A 20,675-nucleotide genomic window follows, 5' to 3' on the forward strand; every position below is an offset into this window, starting at 1 on the left:
TGTTGTGCTGAACTTTTACACTAATCCTCAGGTCTACCTAACCTCCAGCCCTACTTTATGCTATCATCCATACGCTTATCTAATAGCCTCTTAAATGCCCCTGATGAGGCCGACTCCACTACCCTCTCCAGCAATGCATTTTATGCCCCGACCACAGAAGAAAAAACCTACCTCTGACATCGCCCCTATATCTACCTCCACTCGCTTCAAAATAATGACCCCTCATAATAGCTACCTCCACCCTAGGAAAAAGTCTGTGTCTGTCCATTCTATCTGTACCTCTGATCACTTTGTACACCTCCATCAAGTCACCTCTCATCCTTCGTTATTCTAGAGAGCAAAGCCCTGGTGCGCTCAACCTTTCCTTGTAAGACCTTCCCTTCATTCCAGGTAACATCCTGGTAAACCTACTCTGCACCTTTTTCCAACGCTTCCACATCTTTCCTGTAATGAGGTGATCAAAACTGGAGACGATACTCCAGATGTGGCCAAATCAGGCTTTTATATAGCTGGAGTATAACCTCATGGCTCTTGAACTCAATCCTTCTATTAATGAAAGCTAACACACCATACACCACTTTAACATCTCTATCCACCTGGATGGCAGCTTTCAGGGAACTGTGGATGTGAGCCCAAGATCCCTCTACTCCTCCACACTGCCAAGAATCTTTTCATTAACCCTGTATTCTGTGTTCAAGTTTGTCCTTCCAGAATGAATCACCTCACACTTTTCGGGGTTAAACTCCCATCTGCTGCATCCTATCGATGTCCCTTTGTAACCCAGGACAGCCCTCTGCACTGTACACAACTCCACTCATCTTTGTATCGTCCACAAACTTACTAATCCACCCTTCCACACCTTCATCCAAATAATTTACAAAAATCACAATTAGATGAGCACCCAGATCAGATCCTCGTGGTCCACCACTCGTCATGGAGCATCATATTGAATGTTTTCTGTCTACTACCACCCTTTACCTTCTAGGGGCCAGCCAATCCTGAATCCAATCTGCCACATTTCCCCCTATCCCATGTCTCCTTACCTTCTGCATGAGCCTACCATGGGGAACCTTATCAAATGCCTTACTTAAATCCATATATACTACGTCCACTGCTCTACCTTCATCTGTGTGTTTGGTCACCTCTTCAAAGAATTCAGTAAAGCTTTGTGAGGCATGATCTACCCCTCACAAATCCATGCTGACTATCATGAATCAAACTGTGCCTTTCCAAGTGATCATAAATCGTATCTCTCAGAACCCTTTCCAGTAATTTGCCCACCACTGACATAAGAGTAATTGGCCTGTAATTTCCAGGGTTATCTCTATTCCCTGTATTTGAACAAGGGAATGACGTTTCCCCCTCTCCAATCTTCTGGCACTATATCATCGCCAAAGGCCCTGCAATCTCTTCGCTCGTTTCCCATAGAATTCTTGGATAAATCCCATTGGGCCCGGGGTCTTAACTATCTTCAAGTTCCTCAAAATTCCTAGTATATCTTCCTTACTAACATCGACCTCCTCTAGCCTGTTTTACACTGCCCTCCTCTACAACTAGGTCCCTCTCAGTTATGAAGAAAAGTATTCATTAAGGACCTCTTCTATCTCTTTTGGCTTCGTGCACAAATTCCCTTTACAATCCTTGATCAGCCCTACTCTTTCTTTGGTAATTCTCTTATTTCTCACGCATGTATCAAAAGCCTTGGAGCTTTACTTGATCCTATCTGCCAAGGTTTTCTCATGCCCCCTAATAGCAGTCCTGAGCCCTTTCTTCAGCTCCTTTCTGGATAACTTGTATTCCTGTAGAGCCTTTTCCGTTCCTTGTTTCCTCAACCTTATATAAGCACCCTTCTTCCTCCTCACCAGTCGTTCAACCTCTCTTGAGAACCAAGGCTCCCTCATTCAAACGCGTTTTCCCTGCCTGCTAGGGACAAACATGTCGAGCACACGCAGTATGCCTTCCTTAAACAATCTCCACATTTTAATAGTGCTCTTCCCTGACAGCATCTGTTCCCATTTTATTACCCAGTTCTTGTCTAACAGAATTGTATTTACCCTTCCCCCAATTATAAACCTTGCCCTGCTGTATGTACCTATCCTTTTCCATGACTGATGTAAAGGTAGCAGTTATGATCGCTACCGCCAAAATGCTTTCCTACCAACAGGTCTATCACTTGGCCTGGATCATTGCCAAGCACCGAATCCAAAGTGGCCTCTCCTCATGTTGGTCTATCTACGTATTGTGTCAGAAATGCTTCCTGAACACACTGGACAAAATCCACTCCATCTAAACTATTACAACTTAAAAAGTTTCCAATCAATATTAGGAAAGTTGAAGTCATCCATGATTACAACCCTGTGACTTCTGCACCTTTCCAGTATCTGTCTCCCAATCCGCTCCTCCACTTCTCTGCAACTATTAGGGGGCCTGCAAAAAACCCCCAACAAAGTGACTGCTCCTTTCTTGTTTCTGAACTCAACCCAAACTGACTCTATAGACATATCGTTCTTGAACTGCCTTTCAGTAGCTGCTGCACTAGCCCTGATTAGCAATGCCATTCCCCCACCTCTCTTTCCACCCTTCCTATTTCTTTTAAAGCATCTAAATCCCGGATTCCACCATCCATTCCTCCCTGAGTTACCTAGGTTTCTGTCATGGCCACAACGTCGTAGTTCCAAGTACTGACCCATGCTGTAAGTTCATCCGCCCTATTTCTGATACTTCTAGCATTGAAGTACGCACACCTCAAACCATCTGTGTCCACAATTACGTTCCATCGACTGCATTCCTTTATTAACAACCTCTCCACGTTGTCTGTTGGAAAACTGAATACCTCACCCTCTGAATTACTCATCTGGTTTCCCATCCCCTGCCAATCGAGTTTAAACCATCCTGTTTAACTCGAGCAAACCTCCCTCCTTGAATATTTGTGCCCTTCTGGTTCCGGTGCAACCCGTCCTTACTGTCCAGGTCCCACCTTCACCAGAATGACACTAATTATCCACATAATGGAAGCCCTCCCTCCTATGCCAGCTCTGTAACCAAGTGTTTAGCTGCACACTCTCCCTTTTTCTTACCATGTTATTATCGCTCTTTATAAGCAGTGCGTTTGAGATTCGGAGTGAAAAACCTTTTCCTCACATCTCATCTAAACCTTCTACCCCTTGCCTTTTAATCTCTGCCTTTTGTTGTTTGTCTCTCCATCAAAGGGAAAATTCAGTCCTGTCCATTTTCCTCATAATTTTATACATGTCAACCATGGGCTCCTATCTTTAGTTATCAGTCTCCCATGTGGGACCTTATCAAAAGCCTTGCTGAGGTCTGAATAAACTACATCAAATGCATTGCCCTCATCTGCATACCTGGTTACTTCTTTGAAAAATCCAATCAAGTGGATCAGATGTGGCTTGCCCTTAAAACCGTGCTGACTGTTCTTAGTCCCTGCTTCTCCAAATGCGGTTTACTTCTGTCCTTAGAATTGCTTCCGATAGTTTCTCCATCACTGGGGTTAAAATAACTAGACTGCAGTTTCGTGGCTCATCTCTTGTTCCCTCCTTGAATGATGGTGCCGCAGCGGCTGTCCTCCAGTCCTCTGGCACATCTCCTATGGCCTGAGAGGAATTGAAAATTATTTCCAGTCCCACTGCTATTTCCTTCTCGCCCCTTGAAACAGCCTGGTACAAACTTTATCCGGTTTTAAACCTTCCAGATTGCTCTCAGCTCAATTCCTCTCTGTCTATGCTGATTTCTTTAAACATGCTGAGTTCTTCTTGATTTCTATATCCACATCGTCCCTCTCATTCGTGGACACTGACACGGTATTCATTTAGAACGCTACCTATGTCCTCTAGTTCCATCCACAAATTACCACTGTGGTTCTTAATTGGCCTGTTCTTTCTTTGACCCAACTAGCTATGCCCTCATCCTGTGCATGAATAACAGACTAAAAAACCTTTTTCAGATACCGACTTAAGGCATTTTACTTTAGTGTACAGCAAAAAGTTTCATCATCCTGGACTTGGCTAGAACTGAAGTCAGAAGTGAACTGGTTATATAATTACTGTCTCTCCAGCTCTTTGAGCTTGCAGACCATACATGCTATTTTACCAGTTGTCTCGTCATTGTTTGCTTATATTACTATGAGCTTTAATTTTCTATACACTTTGTTTTCAGTTTCTTGGTGCCCCAAATTTGCCTGTGTATACTGTGGATTGTAGTAATACCGGAACAGGAATCTTAACTGGCCCTGTGATACATGTCCAGAATATTAAGAAAGACCAAACACTGAAAGCAAGAATTGAGATATCAGTAAGAATTTATTCTTGATTTATTTTTCTAGTCATGAATAGGTCAACAAAGAACTCTTTAAATGTTTGCTTGGTACCTATTTGGAGATGCTTTAATGAATTGTTACACCCGTCTGTCTTATGTTGCATTTGGGCTACAAGTTTGCATTTGCTGGATATAGAGGCTTTACAAAGAAACTAGTGTGGAAAAAGTAGGAAAGTATTGAGTTTGTAGTCAGTATTGAAGCAAAATTTGACCTAAATGTAACTGAGTTTCTGCACAAGTTCATCTTTGATTTAATTAAGCCTGTGAAGAGTTAAATGAAGTATGTGATCCACATTAATTATTGCAGTATTGAACTTCTCACATTCCCACGTTACATGCCATCTGCAACTTCTTTGTTCACTCTCCTCGCTTGCCCAAGTCCTTCTGCAGCCTCCCCCACCACCTCAGTGTGACCTGTCCGTCTACCTATCTTTGTGACATCCGCAGACTTAACAACAATGCCATCAGCTCCTTCGTCCGGATTGTGAATGTATAACATAAACAGTTGTGGTCCCCAACATTCTCTAATCATTGGCTGCTCTCCCAAAAAGGCCACCATACGTCCACTCTGCCTTCTGCTTGTCAGCCGATCCTCTGTTCATGTCAGTACCTTGCCTCTAACACAATGGGCTCTGGTCTTATTTAGCAACCTCCAGAACAGTACCTTGTCAAAGGCTTCCTGGAATTCCAAATAGATCACATCCATTTGCTCTCCTTTGTCAAACTTGCCCATTACCTCCTGAAAGAATTCAAACAGATTTGTCAGGCATGACCTCCCCATGTCGCAGGGTTGGAAACTCAGACTGCAGCTCATCAGCTCTGAGCTGGAGCTCCTTAAGCAACCAATACTTGCTACAAATCTGGTCACTATAAACCACAATGGGGTTCACCAGCACCCACATCATGCAGGTGCAACACATTGCCTGGCTCTGCATCTCTATTTGCTTAGTCCTTAATATGTATTTTTCAAAAAAAATCTTCCTGTTGATCTTTTTAGTTTGGAATCTGTAAATATTTCTCCTATTTACCATCAGTCGAAAGTAACCTATAACAAATAGTCCAGTTAGCAGTCAATACCAACCAGTGATAATGGGAACTGCAGATGCTGGAGATTCCAAGATAATAAAATGTGAGGCTGGATGAACACAGCAGGCCAAGCAGCATCTCAGGAGCACAAAAGCTGACGTTTCGGGCCTAGACCCTTCATCAGAGAGCTCTCTGATGAAGGATCTAGGCCCGAAACGTCAGCTTTTGTGCTCCTGAGATGCTGCTTGGCCTGCTGTGTTCATCCAGCCTCACATTTTATTATCTCTTAATACCAACCAGTGCACTTGCAGTCTCCCTGTGATGTCACTGTTTTGTGCTGGGCCCCTGATCCTAGGCTTCAGTTAGCTTGTAAAAATACCTTACAGTCTCGGAACTTAAAAAGCAAGCAAAAAGCATTCTTTCTCTCTGCACTGAATTCTCATGCTGCCCCCAGAGTTGCCAAACTATATGCTCACGTAGTTTGTGTCTCAATGTGGATGTGATCTCTCTGTCCTTAGCATGCAAAGCTTACTGCTGCTGGAGCTCAATCTCACATGATTGGTGATACTTTGTGTAGGTTTGCACATATGACCATGACTTCACATCTTGCAAGATGAACACTCTGCTTGGCCCTTCTGGCTTGCCAATTGCAAGAACTCTTTTGGGCAGTGCCCCCAACTATCTTCAGTTACTTCATCAATGACTTACCCTACACCATAAGATTAAAAGTAGTGATTTGCGCAATCAAGCAAAATGTTCAGCACCACTCATGTCCCGGGTGTTGAAACAGCACGTATTCATATGCGGCAAGACACGGAAAACATCAAGGCTTGGGTCGATAAATGGCAAATACAATTCAAGCCTTTCAAGTGCCAAATATGATAATCTTGAAAGGAGAGGATCTAATATCACTTCATGGCATTCAATAACATTGCTGTCACTGAATCCCCACTATCAATATCCTGAAGATTGCCATTGGCCAGAAACTGAATCAGGTCAGCTGTTAAGTAATGTGGCTACAAGAATAGATCAGAGGATAATAATTCTGAGGCACCCCTTCAGTGTCTACAATGCCTGTTGAATATCTAAAAGGCACAAGTGAGGAGTGTGATCAAATTTACTTCAATTGTGTAGTTCCAACAGTCTTGACACAGTTGTATTATAGAACATTACAGCACAGTACAGGCCCTTCGGCCCTCAATGTTGTGCCGACCTGTCATACCGATCTCAAGCCCATCTAACCTACACTATTCCATGCTTATCCAATTATTATAGGTATTATTATAATTATTATTGTAGGTAGCTTGGCTGAAAGAACATTCTAAAAGGGTGATCTTGTGTTTTTGAAGGACGATGGAAGATAAGTGGCTAGCTGGAGAAGGAAATTAGGGGATAAAGGAGCCTGCTTTTGGATATTAATTCTAGCTGTGACTCAATGACCATCCATGACGAAGCCCACTTCACAGGCCCCACATCCTCAGGGAAGGGTGATCATTGCTGGCCTATGTCGTACTGTGCACATTCCATGAATGGCTATGATGTTAATGCTGAAGCTTATAATTGAGATCACCCAAGTTTTCCTAGTTATCAGAAGGATTTCTGGCACACTGAGAATATTCTCTAGGAAGCACTCGCAAGCACGCAATCCCCATCGTCTGCACCTTTAAGGGTAGATTGTAAATATTACAACACACCTCCAGGGCAGGCAGCACTTGAGCCTAGACCAGCCCAGAGTTAGGGGCATTACCGGTGTATCGCCACAAGACCCCTATTTGGCAAGAATATGTTGAAACTCCATTACCTACAAGTTCGCGTATGTCAGGTGTCGTCCTGTGATTTTTTTTTTGGGGGGTTGTGAGCTTCATTGGCTGAGACAGACTGTTTTATCAGTCCCTAGTTAGCCTGGAGAATGTGCTGCTGAGCTGCCGTCTTGAACAACAGTTGTCTGTTTGGTGCAGTTACACTTCATGCTTTTAAAGAGGGATTTGAACCTAGTGAAGAAATGGCAGTGCATTCCTAGGCGAGATGATGAATGGATTGGAGGGAATAATGCAGGTGATGCTCCCAAGTGTATACTGCCCTTGTCCTTCTAGATGGGCAGTGGGTTTGGAAGTTTCTGCCTAATGTACCTTTGAACATCTGCAGTGCACCTTGTAGATGGTGCACACTGCTGTTAGTAAGCATCAGTGGTGCAGGATGTGATATGAGTTAAATGGGCTGCTTTGTCCTGGTGTCAGGCTTCTTGAAAGTTACTGGGGAATATTCTCTCTCGTCCCGATATTCGCTGGGGAGTCAAGTAAGTTACTCACTGCAGGAGTTCTGCTTTTTGTATTTATATGGTTGGTTCACTTTCTGGTCATTGGTAACTCCCAGATGTTATTGGTCGGGTATTCAGAGATGGTAACCTCATTGAATGGCGAGGAGTGATGGTACTAATTAACCAAAACCTCGATGTTGTCTAAGTATTGCTATGTTTGGATATGGACTGTTGCAGTCTATGAGATATCATCGTTGGTGCAAAACATTGTGCAGACATCGGTGAGTATTGCCACTTCTGAATGATGTAAAGTACTGTGCACACATTCCCACATTTAACCTTCTGATGAAGAGAAGCTCTGTGAAGCTGCTGAAGATGGATAAGCCACATATTGACATGATTTTCTGCTGAGTCTAATGAAATGCAGATCATTTGATATTTGAGAAATTTAAGAATAACAAGAAATAATATTGCCTCTTGTCTTTATCGAATTCTGATATTACTGTATACTTGCTTTTTGAAAAGCAACCATTCACTAATAATATTCTTAACCAATTGTGTATCTATGCTACCATTGCACCCTCAAACCTATGGGCTTTGATTTAGCCAGCATATATGTATAATAAAATATAATATGTTTATCTTTGCTTCATTACTTCTGCAAACATATTAGCTGTACACTTTTCAGTTGAAAAATCTGCTATAGCTATCATTTATCTATTGTTATTTTGTCAAGTCACAATTAATTTTGTTTTGAATTACCCTGTAACATCTCAAAGTTCTCCATCACTGTTGGGATGCCTGTGAGAGTTTAACTGTCTGTGCTTTTTGAGAAGCAGAATGTAACAATTTGAGATCATTGTAGCAAATGCTAAAGAGAGTAGTGGAATTGATTCCCTTGGGGGAAAAAAAACAATGTAATTCTCATTTGGATGATAATTGGTTGCTAATAGAATACAACTGTCAATTGAATGGAGTCATAAGATTGCCCAAAACTCTTGAGCACAATTTTCAATACCCGTTAGATATTCGTATTGTCGTGAATGTGGAGGACAACCAGTACAATGACTGCTCAAGAAGGGAGCGAAGGATGAACTAGGAAACCAGACTCATGTCACTATAATTGTTGACATATTTTGTTTCACATTTAAAGGTGTTTCATTGTATTAATTAACAGTTGTAGTCTGCCCCCATTATTTAGAGTATTGCATTGTGGAATACCTCAAAATAATATAACATTTTAAGGATTATATATTAATCATACCAGGTTATTTTGTAACATTTTACTTTTAAGATTATTTCCGGTCTGATTTTTGTTCAATAAAAAATGTGTGATTCTTAATGTACAGAGCTGTAAAGATGTGCCAGCTGTGGAGAAGATAATTAAGTTGCTGCCTAGCACACAAGTTACAAAGCTTCAGATCTTCAGCATAGACGGGCAAAAAGCAATTCCTATTAAGCATCAGGATGAAATTGACTGGATTGCTGGAGATGTAATTCACCATCTTATCTTTCAAATGTATGATGAAGGCGATCGACAGATTGTTGTTAATTCATCTCTGGCGGAGAAAATTAAGGTAGACATTGGTTTCCTACTAACCTTTGCTAAAATCTCCTTCAAGGATTCTTGTTTTATTCTTAGATTAAAATGCTGCTTTGAATATAGAACCACACAAAGTTCAGTGCAGAAGACCATTTGGTCGTCATGCCTATGACATTGGAATCAAACATACAGACGTCTAAAGGACTTGACAGTAATTCCAGAAACTGATTGGACCAAGAATATTGTTGTGTATGTTGCTGCTGCCTGTGGAGATCATTGCACACCGTTCTTTGCTCTTCAGGCTGGGACTTAAGATCCCAGCCTCAGGGCAGCCATCAAGTAGAAGATTAATAAAGATTTGGGGCTTGAAGAGCATGCCTGTTATAACCATCAGCTGCCATAGTCAAGTAACTTTTTAAGAGCAGGTGGCTGAGTCAGAGTGGCTGGTAATATGTGGTGGAAGGGGGGTTGCCAGACCTGAGATTGATGTTATGGCGAATGTTTCGTTATATTGTGTTGTTAATTACCTGTGTTACATCAGCAAATTAACAGTATAGCAATTTCTGGGTAAGTAGTACTTTCATTTTAAAATAGACAAGTTTACTGGACACTGCAAAGTCTGGCAACATCCTAGCATTAGTGCTAAAGATTTAATCTGGAGAACTAACTAAGCTGTTCTATTAACAGCTGTAACAATAGCAAGCATGTACACTCAAATGTGGAAAACTACCCAGGCTCCTTGAGACTTTGCTAATGAAACTTAGTTATTTAGAATTGTTTTCTAGCTATTTGATCTTGCAGATTTGAGCCATTTTCTGTCAAGGTAACAAACCTGATTCCTTACTGTGTTTGCATAATAGCAGCCAGAAACACATTGTGTATTTTCTGTAAGTGCTGTCCTCCACCTCTTTCCTGTATCCTTTTTTATATTTTTCCTGCTCAGAAACTTAACCCAATTCCTTCTTTTGTAAAATGTCAGTTTTCTTTTTTGCCTGTTTTATTGGATGCCCCTTTGTTAATTTGAGAAAAAATATAAAATAAGGGCATCAAATGTAATTTTTTTAACTAGTAAAAGTGGCTAAAATTAACCTCCAATAAGTAGGGGAAAATGAGAGCAATCTACATTTGTTTCGTTTCTCAAATGATCTCATAATTTAGTTAAACATCTTAACTGTAGGTCAACTGGACTCCTCGGATAAATAGAGAACACTTGATTCAAGGATTACTGCCTGATGTTAAAGTACCATGCTCCATTAAGGATGTGCGTTATTGTCAGGTCTCTTACCAGGATGATCACATTTCACTGGAAAGTGCATTTACAGTCAAGTAAGCTGAAAAATCTTTATTTCATATCTTTGTTCAATTTTTAAAACGTCAGGTCAGTTAAATATATAATAAAAACAATGCTGCAAATACTCAGCAGGGTTGGTGACATTAGTTGGCATTTCTACTTTGATAGTTTAACAATGAAATGTACAGTTCAGTTATAAGGAGTTGCAAGAATGAATGGAGCAGTTATTTTCACAAGCAATTACTTTCATTCTGTGTTCCCATGCTGTAACTTCCAGTTAATGCACTATGCAATAGGCACCATGGATTTCCAAGCATAGTGCATAACAGATTACATAATAAAAGATAAGATCTGTATTTATGTAACAGCCTGTTGTTCCTCAAATACCACAAACCTGAACTTCAGAGCAATTTTATTATGAACTGCAGTGGTTATGCAGCCAAACATAGCTACTTTGCTGTTTTTGGGACCTTATGTGCAATGAGATTACAGCTCAATCTGTTTTTGTGACTGAAGAAGGAGAAGCATCAGCTAAAGCACTAAGCAGGATTCTGTTTAGTTCCAGGAAGTCTTCGGCTGTCTGTACATCCAAATACTAGGTAAAGGCTTCTCTTGGTTTAGTCCAACAGTTGATTTAGTGCACCACCTTGCTCCCTGGCCAACATCTCTGTCTCCGACTTGCTACAGTGTTCCAGTGAAGCCCAGCGCAATCTGGAGGAACAACACCTCATTTCTCGCCTGGGGACCCTGCAGCCCTCCGGACTCAACGTTGAGTTCAATAATTTTAGGGCCTAAACTCCCCCATGTCCCAGCCCCCTCACCCCACACATCAGGCCTTGTTACCACATAGCCTGCCACTACACATTCTCTGTTGTTAGTCACTATTAGTCTCCATTAACAACAATTCACCCTCTCAGCCTGATGATTAGCAACTCCTTTGTCTGTCCAACTGTCTTTCTCTCTCTTTGGGATCTATCCTATCATTTACTCCCTACCCCACCTACCTCCCTATTTTCTGCATATAAACTGACGATTTCCCAGCCACCATCAATTCTGAGGAAGGGTCACTGGACCTGAAACATTAACCCTGTTTTGTCCTCCACAGATGCTGACAGACCTGCTGAGTTTTTCCAGCAACTTTGTTTTTGCTCCTGATTTACAGCACCGCAGTTCTTTTGGTTTTTCTGATTAAGTCCATTGCCTGAAGGACAGCAGAGCAGCGCTGTCTCGATATTGAATTGATGTACCAGCTCATTTTCTGTGCTTCGGTCATGAAGTCACCTGGAACGCTCAAACCTGTGAACAAGATAATATTGAGCCAAACTTGCAAACTGATTTTCTAGATCAAAAACAAAGAAATCTTGTATAAACTACTGCTCAACTAGGATTTTTGTTTCTATTTTGTCAATCCAGGGTTTATAAAGATAGTATAGTAGCACAGACTCCACTTGAGATCATGCCATCTTTATGCCATCTACTGGAATTAATTTGTGAATGTTGTTTACTTTGAGAAGTACAGCAAACCTTTTATTAACCACCACCTGTGGGACCAGGAGTGTGCCAGTGATCAAATACTTTGGTTGATCAGGAGATCCATGTAATCCATGTAAAAAAACATACTAAAAAATAAAATGTAATGCAGGGGACACACACATCACCATTATACTTAATGCACAAATAACTTAAATAATAATGCAACTTTTCTTTAAATAAATTTTACTGGCAGAGAGCCTTCTCACTTGCACCTGCAGCTGACTTATCAGACATCGTGGAGATCATGAAAATACAGTAACCTTCCAGTATTTCAGCTATATAATCTGTGCTGGCTTATCAAGATTGCCGGTTCTCAAGGTGCCAGTTAAGACAAAGTTTGCTGTAATATGATATAGCAATGTAAAAGAGAAATTTGAAAACCATTAAAGAACAGGTCAAATTCTAAAAGCTAGAAATAAGCAGGAGGTATAAATTAACGAGCGTACAATTAACATGGAAATGAAGGCACTAGCGTTCATCAAATACTTTTTGGCCAGACTCTACTGATGTTTTTCTTTGAATCATTTATTTGGTATCAAACTGATTTAGTTGGACCAACTTTACTGAATTATGAAACTTGTACTGAAAACAGCCTTCGGTATAGATTATTGTTGATCTGTTGTTAAAGTGTGAACTAATATTTGTTGTAATAGGCTAGAAGCCTGATTCTTGGCAGAAATGCAGTTAAGGAAATGCTGACTTTTCAAATAGTAATGTAATTTTTAACTTTGTTTAGGCCACAGCCAGATGAACCTAGACTTTTGAAATGTTCACTGAAAGGCTTAAGTACTGTTCAGATGGGTGAACAGCTACAAGGAGAAATACGTAAGTTCTTTAAATTTATTTTTCATAATTACACAAGGTATTTTGTCCACTGTTCAATTTTTAAAATTCCTACTTTTTAAATCTGTGGCTTAAAAACAGCATGACTTCAGACCAGCCTCTGACATGATAAATTAGACAAAATAATGCAGTATACCACTTTTCTTATAGTATCTCAGAGCTAACTGTTACTTGAACCATTTATTAATCTAAACATACTTATTCCATTGAAACTGTGACAGATTGTTGTAATTGAAGATAACAAATGTACAAGCTTAAGCACAGGCGTTTGAATTCCTGACCAGTCTTGACATCTGCTGGTCTTGTCATCCGTTTAAGTTATTCGTATTCAAGAAATAAAGCTCAGTTATCATTGAAGGTGATAGAATTTGTGTTTTTAATACATCATATTTTGCATGCAAAATAAAAGCTAAAATCATTCCCAGACATGTGGAGAGAATTGAGTGACTAAGCAAAATCAATAGAGGCATTAATCCTTTGTATCTGTCAAGCCCCAGTGAAGGTTTGTTCAAAATCACGCCTCACAGTTTGTTTATTCTTTTGTTATAATCGCAGTAGTTGCATGCAAGCATCTTCAACTTGCAGTTTGTGTCCTTACTATAAAGGTTGTCAGTTTTATTTTTTAACAACACCTGTCCATGACTGAAACATGATTTATTTTTCATTTTGATATAAACTGTACCTTTTGGTAGCTTGTTTTTGGCAAACTCACTCATATCAGTAGGAGGATAAAATTCATGTGATACTTTTTATTTGTTTATATTTAAATTTCTTCTTTTCCTTACTCTAGCACTTTTTTTAGACTGGCCTTATTGCCTAAAAAATACTGAAGTTCCAGTGCTTTTTTTTGGTTATTTGGAGCTCAGTGCTACTTCTTTCGGTCAGGTAACCATATGCTTTAGGTCATGGTGTAATTTTATAGCACACTGAGGAAGATTACATTGCCTGATTTTTTTTTTTAAGGGTGTCCTGCTAGATTTCCTTATTGAAATTCCTAGGGTATGGACAACTTAATCTTAATTTGATTTTACTTTACTGTGTTTAAGTAATTTTTAATGTCTCCCCATTACTAGATTGTCGCAACATAGAAACCATTGAATTCTGTCACTGTTCCTTTGTTCCAAAGACAGGTGGGCATTTTTCACAATTGGAAAAAGATGCTGAATGGTGGGAAACTTGCACATTGTAATTTTAGCATAATGCTATACTCTGTATTTTATTATAACTACGAATCTTTAACAACAAGTTGAGGATGAATTGTTAAAGTTCCTCTAACTTAAAATGTTATTTTCATTTCTTAGATGTAACACTTTCTGATCGTCATGGCAATCAGATTCAAACCCTAACATCATCTTGTATAGACTTATTGGGAATAGCTGGAGAAGGACTGGACAAAAGTAATCTAAAAGTGACTTGGCAGGTACATCAAGTAGTCATGTTTCAAGAGACTTGGCATTTTTGCAGGGAGGTATTGTTTTTCAACTGAGTTGAGTTTGGTATTTAAAATATTGTGAAATTTATTCTACGATATAGTTGATTCCTCACTCTCTTCGTAAACTATAGCTATCCATTGTTCAGACCAAGGGAACAAAGGCAAAATACCATTACTGTTATTCAACCGGAGTTTTAGAGAGTCGAGAGTATGTCCTCAAGGGAACTGAGTGCGCCATCATTGTAATACAAGCAAATAACTTTTGCCTAGCTTTGTTTTTAGCATGGCCGTAATTTTCACACTACTTCCCTTGCATAAAATGTTACGTTTCACTCAGCTATTTGGAATCCTTGCATTAATAGCTCTAGCAGTTTGACTTTACCTATAATTTCTAAGCAAGTACTTGTACGTGTTGCATATCCAATATTTTGGGCTGCCCTTTAAAATTTAAAAGTGGTATTTCATTGTGGAACAGTTTACTTTCTAAATCAAATTCTTCGGATGAATCTGTACCATACTTTATTCTAGTAAAGCATGGCATTTATTTTATTCGGTAAGAGTACTAGAATTAAACGGCTGGTTGTTTTGCATATGTCCTGAAGTACGTGACTGCTTTCTGCTACATCTTTATGTACTCCCTGACCTGTAGCATTCCACTTCTGAGATATTGCCTGATTCTCCTCGTATCTTGTTGTGAAGGAGTTTGAGTCTTCAAGTCCAATGGTGCACCTGTACGCTGGTGCTCAGTAAAGGCTAACGCATACCATTTTGTTAGCAAAGACATCCAGGGCACAGACTTCTCCTCTGCCTTTGGTTAAAAAAGTTTGACAGCTTTTATCAAACTGGAATCTATCTTGATTGAACGCAGGAGTATTGTTTGCCTGTTCTTACTCTTTGATCTTCTCTGTAAAAACTGAATTGTAACAATCTTCATTCAGTTGTCATCAATTCAGAGCTACTTCTGGCAATAAGCTAATCAAGTCCAATCTTGTTAACTCCAATCTTGCTTATATGCCATCCAATAGAGGATGAGCAGAAATTTCCTCTATTTAAATACTGGGAAAACTGATGCTTGGCTTTACTCTAAACCAAGTTCAAAACTATCACTTCCATCCTCCTCCCTTGCAAGAATCGAAGATTAAGCTTTTTCTTCCCCACAACTTTGTCACGTTTGATCCTGAGATGCGCTTCCAACTGCACACAAAGCCATAAGACACTGGAGCAGTATACCACTCAACCCACCAAGTCTGTTCCAGCATTCAGTGACATCATTGCTAAATTGATCATCCTCGACCTCAATTTCCTGCTTTCCCTTTAGTGCCTGATTCCCAGAATAATACTGAAAGAAAAACTCACTCTCATCTATGACTGTACTTAATGACCCACCATCTACAACAAAGACACTCAACAAATTCACTACCCTGAGAGAGAGAAAATTCTTCCTCCTCTCTGTCTTTCTCCAAGATTATGCTCTCTGGTCCCAGATTCCTCTGCAAGGAGATAAGAACTTCTGCACTTACCCTGCACAATGCTCTAAGAATCAATAAAGTTTCAAGAAGGTTACCTCTCATTCATCCAAACTCCAGTGAGCACTGGCCCAATCTATTAAACCTGTCCTCATAAGACAATTCTTCCACACCTGGGATCAACCTCGCAAATCGTCTTTGGATTGCCACCAATACCAATACACATTTCTTTAGATAAGGGACCTAAAACTGTTCACAGTATTTCTGCTCTGGTCCTAGTGCCTTGTATAATTTTAGCAAGACTTCCCTATTTACATACTCCAGTCCCTTTGAAGCATCGGCCATCGTGGCATTTGTCTTCCCTATTATTTGCTGAAGTTGAAAGCTAGCTTTTTGTGATTTAGGCGCAAGGACTTCTTACGTTTCTCTATTCTGTAGCTTTCTGTAGTCTTTCCCCATTTAAATGATATTCTACTCCTCTGTTGTTGCTGCCACCTCTCATTTCCCTATATTATATTCCATCTGCCAAGTTTTTGCCCATTCATTTAAACTGTCCATGTCCCTCTGCAGACTTTTTCATCCTCAACATGTGCCTTCCCACTTATATCATTTACAAACCCGGAGATTGTTCATTCACTTTCCTTATAAAAGCCATTAACATGTATTTAAAATAACTGTCACCCCAGTACTGATCCTTGTAGCACTCATTTAGTTTCACGGTATGCTCATGAAAATGCCATCTTTAATCAAAATACTGACTTAGTTAGCCAATCCTCTATCCATGCTAATATACTACTTCCATGGCTCTAATTAGGTAGCCTAATCTGTGGTATTTTACCAAATGTCTTATGGAAAACCAAATATTGCATTCAGTGCTTCCCCTTTATTATCCTGCTTTTACTACCTCCTAACATGTTTCTCAGGTGTGATTATGCTTTGCAAAACCACACTGACTCTGTTTGATTACATAATTATAAATGATCTGATATTATACCCTTTATTATCGCCACTAACATTTTCTCAATAGCGGATGTTAAGCTTACTGCTTATAGTTATCTGTTTTTGTTGTCTTTGCTTTTCAAGTAAAAGTATTGCATTGGCAATTTTGCAATCCACTGGACGACTTCAGAATTTAAGGATTCTTAGATGATTACTACCAGCGCATCCACTATCTCTGCACTTACTGTCTTTAATATTCTCGGATATGTCCCATCAGCATCAGGGGACTTATCAGTCTTCGGCCTCTTAAGTTCCCTTTGTCCCTTTTCTCGAGGGATAGTTTTTGTATTTATTTTCTCTCCTCCTTTTGACCTTCGATCAGTTAGTATTTTTAGATTGTCATTAGTATCTTCTACTGTGAAGACATATAAAGCATTTATTCAACTGCTGTGCTATTTCCTGGTTTCCAATTATTATTTCTCCATCCCCCCTCTCTAAGGGGCCGGTGTTAACTTTTGTCCTTCTATTATTGTGATTCATTTGTTGGATGTGGGCATCGCTGGTTGGCCAGCATTTATTGTTCGTTCATAGTTGTCCTTGAGAAGGTAATGGTGAGCTGCCTTCTTGAACTACTGCTATCCACCTGCCCCTCCTTAGGGAGGGAATTCCTGGATTTTGACCCAGTGACAGTGAAAGATCAGTGATTATATTTCCAAGTCATGATTGGGAGTGGCTTGGAGGGAAACTTGAAGATGGTGATGTTCCCATATTTCTGCTGCCCATGTCCTTTGAGATGGAAGTGGTCGTGGATTTGGAAGGTGCTGTCCGAAGAACTTTGATGAATTTCTGCATTGCATCTTGTCGATAGTACACACTGCTACTACTGAATGTCGGTGGTGGAGAGAGTGGATGCTTGTGGATGTAGTGCCAATCAAGAGGGTTGCTTTGTTCCGGATGGAGTCAACTTCCTGAGTGTTATTGGAGCTGCATTCGTTGAGGCAAGTGGGGAGTATTCCTTCACACTCCTGCCTTGTGCCTTGAAGATGGTGGACAGGCCATGAGGAATCAGCGGGTGAATTAGTTGCCACAGTATTCCTAGCTTCTGACCTGCTGTTGTAGCCACTGTGTTTACTGGGCAAGTCCAGTTGAGATTCTGAGCATTGGTAGTTCCTAGGAGTTAGATAGTGGGAGATTCGGTGATGGTAATACCATTGAATTTCAAGTGGTGACTAGATTGTCTTGTATGGGTAATGGTCATAGGCTGGCATTTGTGTGACATGAATTTTACTTGCCACATCAGCCTAAACCTGAATATTGTACAGATCTTGTTACATTTGAACATGGACTGTTTCAGTATCTGAGGAGTCACAAATAGTGCTGAATATTGTGCAATCATTAGCGAACATGCTCACTTATGATGAATGGAGGGTCAGTGAAGTAGCTAAAGATATTTGGGCCTCGGACACTACCCTGAGAAACTCCTGCGGAGATGTGCCGGAGCTGAGATGACTAACCTCCAGCAATCACCATTTTCTCTTGTCAGCTATGACTCCAACCACCGGAGAGTTTGCCCCTGATACCCATTGGTTCTAGTTTTGCTGGGGCACCTTGATGCCACCCTGTCGAATACGACATTTGCTTCAAGGGCTGTCAGTCTCACCTAACCTTTGGAATTCAGCTCCTTCATCCATGGTTGATCAAAGGCTGTAATGAGATCAGGAGCTAAGTGGCCCTGGCGGAACCCAAACTGAGCAGGTTATTGCTAAGCAGATGCTGCCTTGATAGCACTGTTGGTGAGAACTTCCATCACTAATGATCCAGTTTAGACTGATGGGCGGTAATTGTGTGTTGGATTTGTCCTGTTTTTAATGTACAGACGTACCTGGGCAATTTTCCACATTGTCAGGTAGATGCCAGTATAGTAATGTACTGGAACAGCTTGGCTACGGGAGTGGCAAGTTCTGGAACACTGGCCCGTGGTTTCCTCCCCAGACAGAATGCTAAGTTTTATAATGTTATGGTTACTGTTTCTCCAAGCACCTTTTACTTTGAGATCATTTATTAAACCTGTCTCATTGCACGTTACCAGAAATCTATCTTTTAAATTATGCATAAGCAGCTACTCTGGTGTTCCACGCACAACATGTGAATCACAGCGTTAACTCCTGACAGCTTGGTTGCAGGTTGGATCCTCAAAATATTAGTTTAGACTACTGATCCAAGTGCACTTTGAATTCTTTTATCACTGGCTACCAATCTGACTTCCCCAATCTACATGAAGATTAAAGTCACACGTGATCAATGTACTGCGTTTTTTTCACATGCCCTCATTATCTCCTGAGTTAATTGTTCTATCTCTAAGATCGTCTTTTTCCACCTTCTATAACATTGCTAGACATCTGTAGTGAAATCCTCATCCATGCCTTAATGGCTTTTTCTATACTTAATGACTTCTCTGCACTTGTAATTGAATCGTGTTCCCTGTGTCTTAACTCTCAGCACTTGCTCTCACGTTTAGCAATGTCTTGATTTTAAAATTCTCATCCTGTTTCAAATCTCTCCATGGCCTCACTGCCTTTTATTAATTGTTTAATTTGTTCTCAGGATTTGGACATCATTGGGTAGGTTAGCCTTTTATTGCTCATACCCAGTTGCCCTTGAGAAGGTGGTGTTATGGACCTGACCGCCGCCACCCTCACGCCCCACACTCCCACCTGCCAGACATATTAAGGAAACAGCCTAGTCCCTAATTTCTAGATTTATTTAAAGGCAAGCCTAAGGCGCTGTGTTCCAGATGTAACTCGATTGGTCGACCGCTAAGTTATAAGCAAAACACACCTTATACTTACAACACAGTTTTTAAAATTAAGTGAAAGGAAGAACTGGGATAATCTTCGATGTATTGAAATACGTAACAAGATATATGACTTAACCAGTAAAGGCAGCATCCCATAGAGACACAATTTAGCAAAACCAATTTATTCTCACGTGCTGTCTGCTCATTAGCAGCAGAGGGAGCGAGAGAGCAAAAACTAGCTGTTAGTTCCAGCAGCCAGCCACCAAAAAAAGCTTTCACTAACTAAAAGCAAAGCTAAAATCCGTCCCTGGTCAGTGAGAGCCCTGACCCTGCTCACTCATGATTCTTTTGACTCATTTAAAAAAGAAACACCCAGTGATAACTCCAAACTATTTACCAACTGCCAGTCTGAAGGAGACATCTCGGTACCACGATGGCAGCACCTCTCGGCAAGAGAAACAGGGCAGCACACATCTCTCAAAGGCACAGTGGTGAACTGCTCTCTTGGACCACTGCAGTCCATGTGCTGTTAATAGACCCGTAATGCCATTAGGGAGGGAATTCCAGGACTTTGAGCCAACAACACTGAAGGAACAGCAATATATTTCCAAGTCAGGTGAATGAGTGACTTGGAAGGGAACATGTAGATGGTGATGTTCCCATGTATCTGCTGCCCTTGTACTTCTAGATGGAAATAATTGTGGGTTTGCAAGATGCTGTCTAAGGATCATCTTTGAATTTCTGCAGTGCATTTTGTAGATAGTACACACTGAATGGTACCATATCCACAAATAATCAAGCTGGCTGGTGTTATGCCTCTTCACTGTAACAGCTCACTCATACAGGCGAGTGGAGAATATTCCTACTTATGCCTTATGGATGGGGAGTCAGGTGATGAGTTAATTAGTACAGGATTCCTAGCTTCTGACCTGTTTGTGTAATGTCTGTAATCTGTTATTTCTAATTGCTTCACAGTTGTCAATTGAGATATCTATGCTTTAATTCTGATGCATTTCCAATCTTAATTACTCTGATTTAGATAACCACACTGACAATTGTCTATCCCCAATATTGTGGTATTCCCTCCCTTCACTTCTTTACCCCTCCATTTCCTCCTTTGAGCCTGTACTTAAAATCTTCAAGGATTTAGATATGTGGTATAAAATCTTCCATTATGGAGATTTCTGTGCTTTATGATGCTCTGATATGCACCTTA

The 20,675-nt window shown here is 40.4% G+C and overlaps 1 protein-coding gene across 2 annotated transcripts in view; it reads left to right on the forward strand.

The window, feature by feature from the left end:
* smchd1 (structural maintenance of chromosomes flexible hinge domain containing 1) overlaps positions 1 to 20,675 on the forward strand; it is a 151,831-nt gene that overhangs the window by 61,769 nt on the left and 69,387 nt on the right. For both annotated transcript variants that reach the window (XM_048529359.2, XM_048529358.2), the window contains exons 24-28: positions 4,174 to 4,308; positions 8,965 to 9,192; positions 10,336 to 10,484; positions 12,719 to 12,807; positions 14,127 to 14,245. In XM_048529359.2, coding sequence (XP_048385316.2) covers positions 4,174 to 4,308; positions 8,965 to 9,192; positions 10,336 to 10,484; positions 12,719 to 12,807; positions 14,127 to 14,245 — 720 coding nt within the window. The remainder of the gene's footprint in view (positions 1 to 4,173; positions 4,309 to 8,964; positions 9,193 to 10,335; positions 10,485 to 12,718; positions 12,808 to 14,126; positions 14,246 to 20,675) is intronic.

This window comes from Stegostoma tigrinum, chromosome 5 (genome assembly GCF_030684315.1).
Source record: "Stegostoma tigrinum isolate sSteTig4 chromosome 5, sSteTig4.hap1, whole genome shotgun sequence".
Lineage (NCBI taxonomy): Eukaryota > Metazoa > Chordata > Chondrichthyes > Orectolobiformes > Stegostomatidae > Stegostoma > Stegostoma tigrinum.